General features: G+C 62.2%; 1 protein-coding gene across 1 annotated transcript; it reads right to left on the reverse strand.

Annotated features, from left to right (window-relative positions):
* Nucleotides 1-9,237: 9,237 nt before the first annotated feature.
* IER5 (immediate early response 5) lies at nt 9,238-10,269 on the reverse strand. Its single transcript, XM_075760365.1, is given in 2 exon segments — nt 9,238-9,640; nt 9,642-10,269. Coding segments are annotated over 2 exon segments (768 nt in total). The 5' UTR covers nt 10,158-10,269; the 3' UTR covers nt 9,238-9,388.
* Between the last annotated feature and the right edge of the window lie 2,961 nt (nt 10,270-13,230).

The following is a 13,230-nucleotide window of genomic DNA, read 5'->3' on the forward strand; positions in this document are numbered from 1 at the left end:
TCCCCAACGCAGCGGGGTTCGGGCTAGGGCAGCCCCTTAATCTCCTGGGGTTTGAGTCCCATGAGGGCGAAGCCTGGCCCGTCCCTCGCCAGGCGATCTCCAGGCTGACTTGAGGGCCGGAGCAGCACACGATCTCCCAAGGTCACTTCCAGCCTCCTACGCCCCTGATCTAACACGAAGCGACACGCGGCCGGGCGGGCAGGGAGCCGCGGGGGGACGCGGTGGCTGCCTTTGCACGCCGGCTGCTTTCCCTGCCGGCTGCGCTCCGAAAAGAGCGCCGGAGCGAGCCACGGCTGAGCGCACAGCCACCCTCCCCACCTCCTCCCGGCGCTCGGGAGCTTCTCCCCACCCGGAAAGCTCAGCAGGGACGGGACACGGCCAGCTCTGGCCGCGGCACCAGGACTCTGCAGCTCCAGAGATGGGGGGGGGTCACGCTGCCCCGGGGTGCAGAACAGTGCTGGCTCCCGGAGCAGGTCCCCCAGGGAGTCGAGCTGCCCTGCCACCAGTCTCCAAGCCAGCGGCGGTGGCATGGGGGGACCCAAACCGCCCCACTGCCTGACACCTCACCTCCGGCAGCGTGTGCCTGCTCTGCGGCGCGGACTGGGCTCGTATTTGCCCACCCTCTGCCGGCAGCCAACCTGGTGCCCCTCACCAACGCCGTCTGGCAGGAGGTGACCACCGTGTCCCAACGTGGGGCGTGGGAAAGTGCAGCGTCCCCATCCAGCAAGTGTGACTGCGGGGTCCCAGCCACTGGGATGGCACCAGGCTCTGCCGTGGCATCGCCCGCACTCCCCAAGCACACCTCTGTGCCAGGAAAAGCCAGGAGGTGCCTTGAAAACAGTAACAGTTTTCCTCCTTTGTTTTTGCCAGCCTTTGACGGCGATATTTTTCCAGCACACATCCATCACCGGGGCCGCCGGGCTCCCACCGCGAGCTGAGAGGGAAGGAGCAGGCTGCGACCAGGGGTGCGAGCGCTGGGGTGCCCTGGGACAGGAGCCGAGCTCACCGCTACAGCGGGGCTGGGATCAGAGCCCAGCTCCGTGCTCAGCTCACGGGGACTTCCAGCCACTGCCCCTTCCCCAGGGAGCGCTGTGGGGACAGGAGAGGTGGCTCCTTCTTCCTGCCACTTGTCACCCTGTTTATTTTTAACAGCCCTCCCTTCTGCTCAGATATGCCTTCCCCCAGGAAAGCGCGTCCTGGTGCTCTCCCTGCACCGATCAGCCCCGTGTCACCTCTCCCAACCCCGGGCGGCCGGTCCCTCCCCGCCTGGCCACCCACCAGGGACATCACGTCACGCTCTCCTGAGCTGAAGGCAAACGCTCGCTCCGTTGCCCTTTCCGGGGAGGGAATTTCAGCAAGCCCAGCGCACACAGGGCACTGCCCAGGCCAAAGGGGGACAAGGTCGAGCGGGAGGCACGCACGGCCCCGGCCACCTCCGCGCAAGTCGGCTTTTTAGCACGAAATGCATCAATTCGACCTGGGAAACCTCAGCAAGGATAAAGTGGGGAGAAATTCGCCCCTGCAACGGGCTGTCCAGCACTACCCTTTGGAGACGGATGGGAGAGCGATGCTGTGACTATCCAGTGGGGCTTTCACCCGCGGCCCTCCAGCCAGTGCGTACATCTCTCCGACATTTGCTTGCCATTAATACAAAAGCCACAGGGCAAGGCCACTCGCCGCCCATGGCAATTAAGCCAGTGGCACGGGGCGTTCGCTGACGGGTGCTGCCGTCGGCCCTCGCCGAGTGCCAGAGCCGGGAAGGGGAGCGCGGCCCCGCCAGGGTAAATCCCAGCTTGAAAACACCAGCAAGCATTTTGCAACTCTCCCCGGCGATGGAGAGGAGGGAAGAAAAGCCGCAGCCCCATCCCTTCTGCCTTCCCATGGGAGCCGTGCCTTCCTCCGGAAGCGACTCCTCCCAGTGTCTCCGCTGTGCCAAGGGCCCCCGGGGTCAAATATTCGCCCCAGAGCAAGCGGGGCTGCAAACGGGCAGCACCCAGCTGCCCGAGTGGGCTCTGCCCCCCCCGCCCGCTCCGCGCTCTTGCCCTGGGGGCTGCCAACGTGCTCAGCCCTGGGTCGGGGGTGAGATTGGGGTCTGGGGGTTCCACCCTCGCCCCAGAGGGTGCCCCATTGCCCCTCACACGTCCCTCGTCCCCCATCCCCTGCTTGTTGATGTTGCATTCCGACTCCCATAAAACGCTGCCCTGGGCCGGTGCTGGGTGAAAAAACACATAAATTCCTCTCGCCTTGAAAAACAGCAGCCCCATTGCCATGGAGACATAACACCACGCTGCTCCTGCAGCCCCCCTTCACCCAGCCGTGGCAAGGCAGAGATGCTTGGTACCCCCCATCGCTGTGCCACGGGGATAAACCTGCCTCCTGCCCCGGCTCCGGGCTTGGCGCTTCCATCACCTCACGCTCCCACCACCCCTGGCACACCACGGGATGGAGGGAGCTGGGATGGAGGACCGTGTGCGCTGGCAAAGCCCACCCGCCTGTGGTGCTCAGTGCCCAGGTTTGCAGGAGGAAACCTGGGGAACTGAGCAGGACACGGCCAGCGGGGATTTCTTTGCCTCCTGCTGCCGAAACAGCTGCTGCTTCCTCCACTTTTCTAGTGATGCTCCAGCCACGCTCTGGCTGGGACCCCTGCTCCACGAGGGATGTCGTGGGGGGAGCCGCTGCCGCCTGGCTGCCTGTGCCATGCTGCCCGCATCCTTCTGTTTGCTCGGGAAGGGGAGCAGGGCACCACGGCGTGCCAGACCCCCCAGCCCAGGGGCGAGGGAAGCAGGCACCCGTGGGACTCCCACAGACCAAACCTGGTGCAGCACTGGGGCTCCCACCTCTGCTCCCCACTCCGGACACACTCCCTCCTTCCTGCCCTCGCTCCCCCTTCCTGCCTTTCCCAGCCCACCCTCCAGATTTCCGAGCGAGCCACGTCCTTCCTGCCCTCGGTGGCAGGGCCGGTGTGCCCCATCCACCCGGTCGGCCATCTACTTCTCCATTTCCCTCCCTGTTCTCCTTTTCCCGCCAGCACCCTTCCTGCCCTGCGCCTCCGGCTTCCCCTCCCGCGCTGCCGGGGCCGCAGGGCTGGCAGGGTGAACCCCGGGGCTTGCCAAAGCAAACAGCAGGAGGAGGAGGAGGAGGAGGAGGAGGAGGAGGAGGAGGGCGGCCGAGGCCGGAGCAGGCAAAGGGCAGAGTCCACTGGCAGACCCTGCCTTGCTGCTCTGGGGTGGGGAGGTTCTCCTTGTTTTTTAAAATGCTCCGAATTGGCTCCGTGCACCCCGGAGCTTGGCGGGCAGCGGGTGTCGGAGGCGATGCCTCGGCTGAGCGGAGCCCGGGGACGCTGAGCACCAGGCTGGGGAGCGAGAACCCTTTGTGGTTTTCCCAGCGTGGGTCTGAGGGCGGGGAGCTGAGCTTCACGGGGTGCTGAGCTTCACGGGGAGCTGGAGGCCAAGGGAAAGCAGAGCCAGGACTCGAGTCTCCTGCAAGCAATTTATAGCGAGGTCTTTTTTCTCCCGCTCTGCTCGCTGCCAGGAAAAGCGGCAGGAAAATATTTCCCTGGGAATTGTTTTTGTTCCTTCCTCTGTGTCTGTACGCATGAAGCTCTCCTCCGCCTTGGACATGCCTCAACCTGTCCCGAGGCTCAGATTAATCCCCTGCACCACCGGGGACGACAGCTGAGGTCAGACGCTGTCAGCAGAGGCGAGGAGGAGGAGGAGGAGGAGGAGGAGAAGGAGGAGACCTTCCCCCTAGGAAACCACACACGTTCCCAACCAGAGCAGCGAGCATGAAAAACAGGCAGCCCTGCCTGCTTCGCCCGAGCAGGAGGTCACCCTGCAACGCGGCAGCACACCGGAGCATCCCGCGGGACAGCTCGCTGCTGGTGGTGCCGAAGCGACACAGCGGAGCCTAAAGCCTGGCTTAAGGGAAAGGCTGGGCTGAGCTGGGGTAGCTGCAGGCAGCAAATGCATCTGCAGCCGGGCAGGTTGCAGCCTGGCAGTGCCTCCAGCTGCGTCCGAAAACAGGTCAGCGGCACCCAGTACCTCTGCTTTTCCACCGGCTGTGGCTGCAGGAAAGGGAAAAAAGATGAACCGTCCCCCTCGCCTGGACTGCAGAAGCAAGCCCTGCGGGCTGGGCTGGGCCAGAGGAGCCGATCCGGAGCAGCTGCCTGCGGGCAGGTCTCAGCACCCCGCTGCCCGTCCCGCAGAGAGCCGGGATGGAGGGAGAGCGGGAGGGAGGGAGGGCGCATCCACCACAAAGCCAGTCCTTTGGTGTGCAAAGCACTCAATGCCGCCTCGGAGCAACTGGGACAAGCTCAGGAGAGCTCAGCTTCAGTAAATAATGCTCTACAGCCCCTGCCCAGGCACTTTACCTTCCTCTCGTCCTGTTTTCTCCTCTACCTCGCGTGAGTGCTTGGGAAATACATGATGACTATTTGTCTGCAGCTCCAAGCCGTTCCCTTCCCCTCTCCCCAGGCTCCATCACCAATAAATCACCCCGCTGGGAGAGAGGGCCAGAGGAAACCAGAGGCACAAAACCTCAAACAGAGCTTCCCCCCCCCCAAGCAGCTCTGCATTTCATTACCACGGCCAGGCCAGCCCTCGCCCAGCTGGGGAGAAGGAGGGGAGGGGGGGGCCCTGCAGGGTTTGCATGTCAGGAGCAGAAATCACAACCAGAAGAGCAGGAGAACAGAGTTGCTTGTGTTTGTCACCGCATCTCAGCACTCGCCTGGCCCTGACCCTGCCTCCGGGACCCGTGCTGGCCTGGAACAGCTCTCCTCCGTTGGGGTCCTGCCATGCCAAGGCAGCTCCGGGCACCTTCCAGTCGGCTTCTCCCCACCACCAACCACCCCCTCTCAGTGCCAACCCTTCTCTCTCCACTTGGATGTTCCCTGGAAGAAGCCCCGGGGTTTTCTGGGAGCCTCACCAGCGGGCTCAGCCCTACCAGCAAGCTTTGCTGCCTTCTCTCTCCCCCTGCACAGCTCTCCCAGAAACCCCAGCAAACACCTGGGGAGAGGGGCGAGGACGAGCCCCGCTCCCTGCAAGCACCCCACACGGCCCTCGCCTTGCCCAGCCCACTGGGGACCAGGGGGGAAGCTCCCTCCACCCATCCTAAATATATATTGGCAGAGCATCGCCGGCAAACACAGTACGTGGGAGACAGATGCAAGCCCTGCAGCATCGCGAGGGCTGGGGGGGATCCAGATGTGCCTCTAAGCAGCCTTTTGAGGCATCATTTAAGCAAGAAGCACTGTGCCACAGTGCTTCTCCACCCCTCCCTTCCCCACAAAAACCCTGCCCTGGGGTTTAACCCTCAGCAAGGCAGCCCCCCTCCCTCCAGGGCTGCTCCGGTACCCCCCAGCTCCCCAGGCGGGGAGAGGCCCCAGCAGGCGCGCAGCCCTGCCTGCCTCCCAGCAGCTCACCGGATTCCTGAGCGCTGACACAGGATGCTGCAGCAATGAGTGTGCAGCTCCTTCCTCCCCTTCCCCTGCCCCAGGAGAGGAGGGACGGGCGGGTAAAGCCGGGTCGCATCAGGCCAGGAGGGAGCAAGAGCATCCGGAGTGAAACCGGGAGCCTCCTGCGAGCCCCGGCCCCCCGCTGCCCATCGCCTCCCAGCCCCGCAGGCTTCCTCCGGCTGGCGCCTGTCCCAGGCCAGACGTCCGTCCGTCTCTTCAAAGGCTGAGATGATTCACACCATTAACACTCCCTTGCTGGCAAGAGCCGGTTTATACATAATTCCCTCTCTCCAGAAGGTATCCCTCGTGAGAGCCGCAACTCATCTGCCCAGTGAAGCAACCGACAATCGCTCCTTGATTATAGCAGGAGAAGAGTGAAAGCCGGCTGCTCGCCCTCCTCCCCGAGCATCACCCGGGCAGGGCAGCCCGACCGCCACATTCCCGGCTCCCTCCAACGACATCTATCCCACCCTCAGGCTGCCCTAAGGGATTTTCCCAGCACCTCTCCCAGGGGAACCTCATCTGAGCTGGGGAGGGGGTCACAGCAGCCCGGGTGAGTGCTCCTCACAGCTCGGTGCTATTATAGGAAGGTGAGGATCCTGCCATTTTGCCATTAAGTCATATCCTCCTCGACCCCATGAGGTAGTTTCCATAGGAGTCACACTCTCTTCAAGCGATGGAAGTTTTTATTTTTATCCAGCTTACTTATGCGCTTCTTTTCCCCTCTGTTGGCATTGGGTCCTGAGCCTCTCCTCGAGCTTAGTCGCCTTTCCTCGCTCAGCTGTCCCATGCCCTCACTCTCACCTCTGCACCACCAGCAGGAAGAAAAGTCCACGGATCGAAGCAGCATGATGGAACAGATGAATTAAGGAAAACAGACCCTATTTAAGTAAAAGTGATTATAGGAATAAAAAAAAAAAGACACTAGTGGAGGAAAAAAAACCCAAAGAGCAGAAAAGTTGATTCCAAAAGTAACACAGCATCGTGATTACGGGTGGTTTTTGATTTGAGACTCATTTTCCAGTGGCGGTGCAGGCCCCTCTGTAACGAGCCAAAACTCACCGGCAGCTACCTCGTCTCGGTTTTTTCCAGCCCCCTCAGCAGCAGCGTGTGGCTCCCCGGGGACACACACGTCCCAGGGAGCAAACCTGTGGGTTTTTATATAAACACAGCCACGGGAACAAGCGAAGGTACACGTTGGCACAGCTCTGACAGTCGATGGAGCTAGCCCGGGTCTTTTGGGGACACGGCACCGTGGTCCTCAGCTGGTAAGTGAGAACTTGCTCCCTTCAGATGGCTCTGCAGAGAGGTCACACCAGCCAGAGGGAGCTGCGGTGGCATCTCTGGGAAGTCTTTGCTGTACTTTCAGAGGCCAGCAGCAATTAAGCTGTTGCACAACTCCTCTCTGGAAGACAGAATAGATACAAGTGCTGCTGGTGATCTGTGCCAAAGGGAGGTTGGGTCTCGTCTGCACAGGGACACCAGGACCACGCGAACCAACCAAACCAGATGTTCTTCCAGCTGTTGGGTGCCCAGGAAACCTTTAGACACACTGCTGCTCCTGATCAACTCCCTGACAGCCAAGAGCAGGAGGGTCCCCATCCCATTTCAGCACTCGGGACCTGACTGCAAGCCCTGGGCAAAACCATCCACTTCCACCGAGGCGCCGTTGGCAGCCAAGGAACAGGATGAAACCCACTTCCCTGTGGGAAGGAAGCCATGCTTGTACAGGAGCAGGAGGTTGTTTCCATCCCCCAGCCCAGCTTCTGACCTGCGAGAGCCACCTGTGCCCTCAGAGCAGGGTGACTCTTCTGCAAGGGAGCAGGAGAGCTGGGGAGAAAGGCCTCCGTAGCCATCCTCTTCCTCCCGCTGCTCTCCTCTTACTGGAGAGGCCCCGAGGTGACTTCCCCTCCCATCCCACAGCCACACCATCCGACTGTAGGGTTCTCCCAGAGAGCACTTGTACAAGTGAAGAAGGGACAGGCCCTGTCACCTCCCAAAGGTCATCACGTGGAAAGAAATGTCTCATCACACACCACTTCCTTGGTGTTGTCTACCAGACTAAAACTGTATGTCCCCACTAAGTGCAATTAGCAAGAAAATTAAGATGGGAGGACTTTCGCTTTTATGTGGGACTAAGGAGCTACTAACTTGTACAAAAACCAGTAGAGCTCCCTCTAAGCCACTGTCCTCCCCTCCTTGCTTTCCTAGTGCTTCAGGAGCACCAAGCCCGACACCTCCTGTTCTCACAAAAACAAGATCTAAAAAACGCCAGCCTGTAAGCAACAGCACTGCCTCCTGCCACGGGGCCTGCTCCAACCACGACACGAGAAAACAGAAAGCTTCACGTTGGTCATCGCCCATCTCCCACGCCGCTCCCCAGCTCTACCACCCGAGCCCCTGAGGTTTGGCCAGATATCCCAGGCTGCGTTTCGCAGCACACAAACATCTTCCTTGACTCGCCAGAGATGCAATTCTCAGTTGAGGAGTTCATTAATTAGGAGCAGAGAAGCCTCTAGTGAATCTCCCAGCAAGAAGCAGGGAAAAAAAATTCCCCCACAATTCAGTCTAATTACAACGCCTCGGGGCACTGCAGTCGCTGTGAAGCGGAGGCCAAACTTCTCTCCCCACCCCTAAGAGCAGGAACTTTAACCCAGTTACAGTTTTACTGATAATGAAAGGAAAAAAAAAAGTGCCTTGATATTAATCATTTTAACTATTCTGCAAATAACAGCAAAGAGGCAGCACCGAAAAACACCTCTGGCAGAGCAGCAGCTGGCCGTGAGCACAGCCTGCGTGCAGGCAGGACCCACTCACACACCCCCAGCCCGGACCTTTGAGCTCTCTGCCAGGCCAGGACTGGGCGCAGCTGCTCTCCCAGGATTTAGCAACCGCTTTCCACCCACAGAGTGACTTTGCACATTAGGTACTTTCCGAGTTAAGACCTCAAATGCCACGGCAGCTCCGGCCCTGGGAAGAGGCTGCAGGCAGAGGAGCAGCAGGAGTACCTGGAAGATCCTGGGAGGGACTCCAGCTGCCCTGACAGAAGTTCCCTTTCTTCCCAGCCGAGCTGGACTCCAACCCACCCCAAGCCTCTGGCGAGGCAGGGTGGATCCAGCCACAGACACGCAGCAACCACACCCCGGCTGCTGCCTGCAGCCCTCCTCCTCCCCCTCCAGCCAAGCGGGGGCACAAACAGGGACTAGGCTTGTACAGTTGAAAATATTTAATACGTGTTGTACACGTAGAATTACATTTTATACAAAACGAGATACATCACTGAAGGAGATTACTGTACAAAAAACCTTACGGGAGCCCCAAGCCTTTATACAACAAAGACCGGGAGTTACCAAGCCTAACAAACAGGCTCAAAGACCTTCCACCAGAGCGTCTGTAAACTTCGTTTCTCTCCATAAACACTTTTAAAAAGCACCATGTCGTAGTTCTGACCTAAACCTTTCCAAAATAGAGACTTTATTTAATAAACTTAATACTTTCCAAGCTTAAAATATTACCCAGTGGGAGAGCCCGCGGGGTCAGCGGCAGCCGAGAAAGAAGCCTCCTCCCCCAGGCGCCGGGGAGGGCGGCGGCCCGGCCGGGCAGGGGAATTCCGGGAGGGCCGGGCCGGGGACGCTCCCAGGGCGGGTGCCGGCAGACGGGACCCGGGGTGCCGGCGGGGAAGGGGGAAGTGCTGCTGCCGCCCTACGGTCCTTCCCGTGCGGCGGGGCAGGGTGCCGGGACTCGCCGGCGCCAGATCCCCGCGGCGCTGCCCGCGCAGTCCGTCGCGGCGGGCGCCCTCCTCCGCCGGGCCGGGGGTGCGGAAGGGGCGGGGGCGGGGAGCGGGGGGTGTCACCTCTCGGTCCGGCTGCCCGTCCGTCGGCCGGGCCCCCCCTCCCCGCGGCGGAGGGTGAGTCTCTGCGGCCCACGGCCGGCTCGTCAGAAGGCCACGATGGCCGTGCTCCAGGGGTTGAGGGTCCGCAGCACCGGCTCGTCGCAGCAGATCTGTCCCGGCTCGGTCGCCGCCTCGGCGGGCGTCGTCGTCGTCGCCGCCTCGTTGCCGTCAAGGGGCGTCCGCCGCCGGCCCTTGGGCTCCTTGCTGAGCAGTCCCGAGAAGCTGGAGCCGAAGATGCTGATGAGGCTGGCCACGTTGCCCGTCTCCATGTCCTCCTGCTCGCCCGGCGGCGGGGGGGGGCGGCGGCGGCGGCTCCTCCTCCTCCTCGCGGCGGGGCTTCTTCACCGGGGAGCCCGCCTGGCCCCGCTCTCCGGCGCTTCGCTTCCGGGGACAGTGGGGCGGCGGGGGGGCCACGGCCCCGGCGGTGGCGCAGTCCGCGCGGTTCGCCTCGCCGCCCGCCGCCGCGCAGCAGCAGCTACAACCGCAGCAACAGCGCCGCGACCGGGGGCTCTCGCAGTCCGCGCCGGGCAGCCGCGGGCCGCCTCTAGCCGTCTCGTCCTGCGGGGGCGGCGGCTCGCCGGCCGCCCAGGCGGTGGTGCAGGGCGGTGACTCCTCTTCGGGGGGGCCGCAGGCGGCGGGGGGCGGCTCGGGTGGGCAGCCCGGTTCGCTCAGGTAGACTTGCCGGGCGCTACGCAGCACCAGCGACACCAGGAGGTTCTTGTGGAGCTTGAGGCCGCCGCGCTGACCCCGGGCGCTGTAGATCTTGCCCAGGGAGATGCTGACGATGCGGTGCGCCTCCAGCTTGAACTCCATGGGGGACGGCGGCGAGGGGGGGGGGGGCGCCGGGCCGCGGGGGAGCCGAGCCGAGCCGTGCCGTGCCGTGCCTGCCGCCAGCAACCCAGCTCCGCACACCGCTCCTTCGCGCCGCCGACTGAGGTGAGCCCACGCGCCCTGCCGCCTTTTATACCGCCCCCGCCCCGGCCAATCAGGGCGCCCCGCCGGCCGCTCCAACCGCCGGCTGGCCCCCGCGCGCCCGCGCCGGCCAATGGCGAAGCAGAGGAGCGGGTTCGAACGCTCGCCCCGCGGAGTTGGCTCTTAAAAAGGCAACTCCAGCACACGGGTGCTGGTGGGGCCCTCCCGCCGGCAACAGCCGAGGGACAGCACCCGGGGCTCTGCAGCACCCCAGGATCTGCAGCACCCCAGGTTTTGCTGCACCCCAGCTTCACTGCACCCTACGTTGGCTTGATCAGACCGACAGACAGCAGTGGGAATTTTGGTCAAAACAATTGAATAATTTCTGGGGGATAAAAAAACCAACCCCAAACCAAGAGCAACCCCTGTTTTGTGCAGGTTAGAAACACTTCCCCCAATTTCTGCATCTGTCTCTGACATCTGGTAGTGTTAGAGAAAGAACTGGTGGTGGCTGGGGGGGGGGGAAGTACACCTTTGAGTACTTGAAGGAAAATCCGCCCTGGCGTTGAGCAGCAAGGCATCCCTGCCCGGCGGAGATCTGCTCCAGGGGTCCGGCGGTGAAGCTCGCAGAAAGCCCAGGATAAAAGGGGAAGATGCACAACGGGAAGGGCTGTAAGGGAGGATGGGGGAGGACAACAGGCCAGCAGCATCGCCAGCGGTGATGGGGACCACAGCAGCCTGGAGCACTGTGAGAAGTGAAACCTCGCTCTGCTGTAGCTGTGAAAGCCGGTGGCAGGGCCAGGCTGGGGGCTGGTGGCCACGGGGTACAGCCCACCACCTCCTGAAGCAGGTCTAGGCACCAGGGAAGCCTCCGAGAAAGCTCCACGCAGGTCCCATTCTGGGCAAGGCAGAGGGTGTTTCGGGGCGCAGAGCGAGGACCCGTCCACCGAGGAGCAACCACAGTCTGCAAAGAGGCAAGAAGTGAAAGGGCCCAAAATTAAGGAAGTTCAACGTCCTGCCCCGGAGTATCAGTTTTCCTTCCCAGCTGACACACAACAACTCACTTCCATCCCCTTTTTTCCTCCCCAAAAGGAGAGGTGCAGCCTGTCGTGATGCTTTATGGGCAGGATCTGCCACCACCTCCTGGTATGCTGGAAGGACAAGGGGGTGGCTGGTCACGGCGGTAACAAAAACCAGGTGAAGATTCAGCCACATCGAGACGAGTTGACACAGCAGGAGCCTTCCCCCACACACACACTCAGACCAAATGCATTTTTCCCTCCTGCTCAAGCACAGCTGGAAAACCTCAAATGCCCAAAACCTCTGGGTGTTGAACACAACAGCACATCAACCTGGGGGCTGACATCTCAAAATGTCCACCTCCTCTTGCAAAACCTGCCATGACACTCCATCTTAAACAACCAGACTCCGGAGCATGCTCAACCACGCAGCCAAAAAAACCTGCCAAAACAGCCGGTCCCGGCTTTCCCCCTGCCTCACCCGGCTGCAGAGAGCAGGGCTGTCCCCCCCCACACCCGGCGTGGGAGGCCGGAGGGACGCGAGTCCCAGCAGTGGGAACCGAGGGTTTCCAGACCCGCCGAACCTGCTCCCCGGTGCCTCGGAGGGCCGGCAACACCCTGGCCTAAGCCCTCGGGTCAGTCTAACCAGCCAGGGCAGGTCTAGGCTCGGATGTTTGGGACTGCAGTCACGTCTCCTCGCCCGCAGCCGGCATGTCTGCCCGCCACGGCTGCCCCCGCCGCGGCACGGCGGTCGGTTGTGGCCCAGCGAAAGGTGTGCATCGCCAGGCGTGTTTTTCTGGGACTGCTGTTTGCAGGATCCAGGCACCGGCATCCTCAGCAGAGATGACCCCGGGTTAGAAGGATAAAGCCAGGTTTGATACATCTCGGCTGGGTATATTCCCAACTTGGATGCGGATGAAGAGCAGCGGCGCAAAGCCACCCCACCGGCTGGAAAAAGCCGAACGCGGGTGGAGAAGGCAAAGTGTGAGAGCTCTGCTGGGTAAAGATGCCTGGATCCGAGCGGACCGACCTGTTCTGCCGCTCACCGCCTCACCCCGATGGCATGAGGCACCATTTCTCTCCAGCTGCATTTTGGCCACCTACCCTGCCTAGGAGCGGTTGGGCCAGCAGCCTCTCCCCTGCCCTGGCCAGGGATACGTGCCACAGGGGTGGGAACCGAGCGGTCCCTCGTCCCTACTAGTGCTCAGACAGGAGGTTTGGAGAGCAGGCAAGGAGGAGCAGAGGTGCATGCCGTCCGGTGCCGGAGCTACTACCCGCTACCACCGGTTTCACCCACCAACACCGCGCCTTGGTGTCAGGCAACAACCGTCGGCACGTGTTATTCCCAGGGCGCCAAAGCCCTGCCCTGACATCCGCCCTGCCCCTGCCCGCGCTGCGTGCTCTTTGCAAAGAGATGGGGTGGGGGTTTGCTTTGCCGGGCGGGGGGGGCAGACGGGGGGGGCGTGCAAGAGGAAGGCAGGAGGAGAGGACAGGCAGCAGTGCAGGCAGAGGCCATCCCGGCAGCGCACAGGCAGCCCGTTTAAGCCAGGCAGTATTTTGGTGGCAGCCCTGCCTTTCCCTCCCAGGCTGATGTCATGCTTTAGTAAGTTTGAGGCAGAGTCACATGGCAGCTTCTGAGGTCAGCGCCTGGGGTGGCTTTGTTGTCTGTCTGCCTGCCTGCCTGCCTGTCCTGGGCTCCTGCCTGCACCCGGAGCTGATCCCGGTCCGTGGGCATCCCTGCTGGGATTGCCCTCCGAGCAGGGCATCTCCGGGATACCCACGGCTCGGCATGGGAGCTGTCGCCTCGGTGGGGACGGCATCCCAGACAGTCGGACATGCCCACAGAAGGGGCATTGCCCCCCATCCCCGCGGGTTGGGGCGGGGGGGGGGGGATATAGGAAAAGGAGGCGGAGGAAAGGGTGCGACGACGGGTGGCTCTAATCTTCGCATGTGAT

This window comes from Balearica regulorum, chromosome 8, assembly GCF_011004875.1.
Source record: "Balearica regulorum gibbericeps isolate bBalReg1 chromosome 8, bBalReg1.pri, whole genome shotgun sequence".
Taxonomy (NCBI): domain Eukaryota; kingdom Metazoa; phylum Chordata; class Aves; order Gruiformes; family Gruidae; genus Balearica; species Balearica regulorum.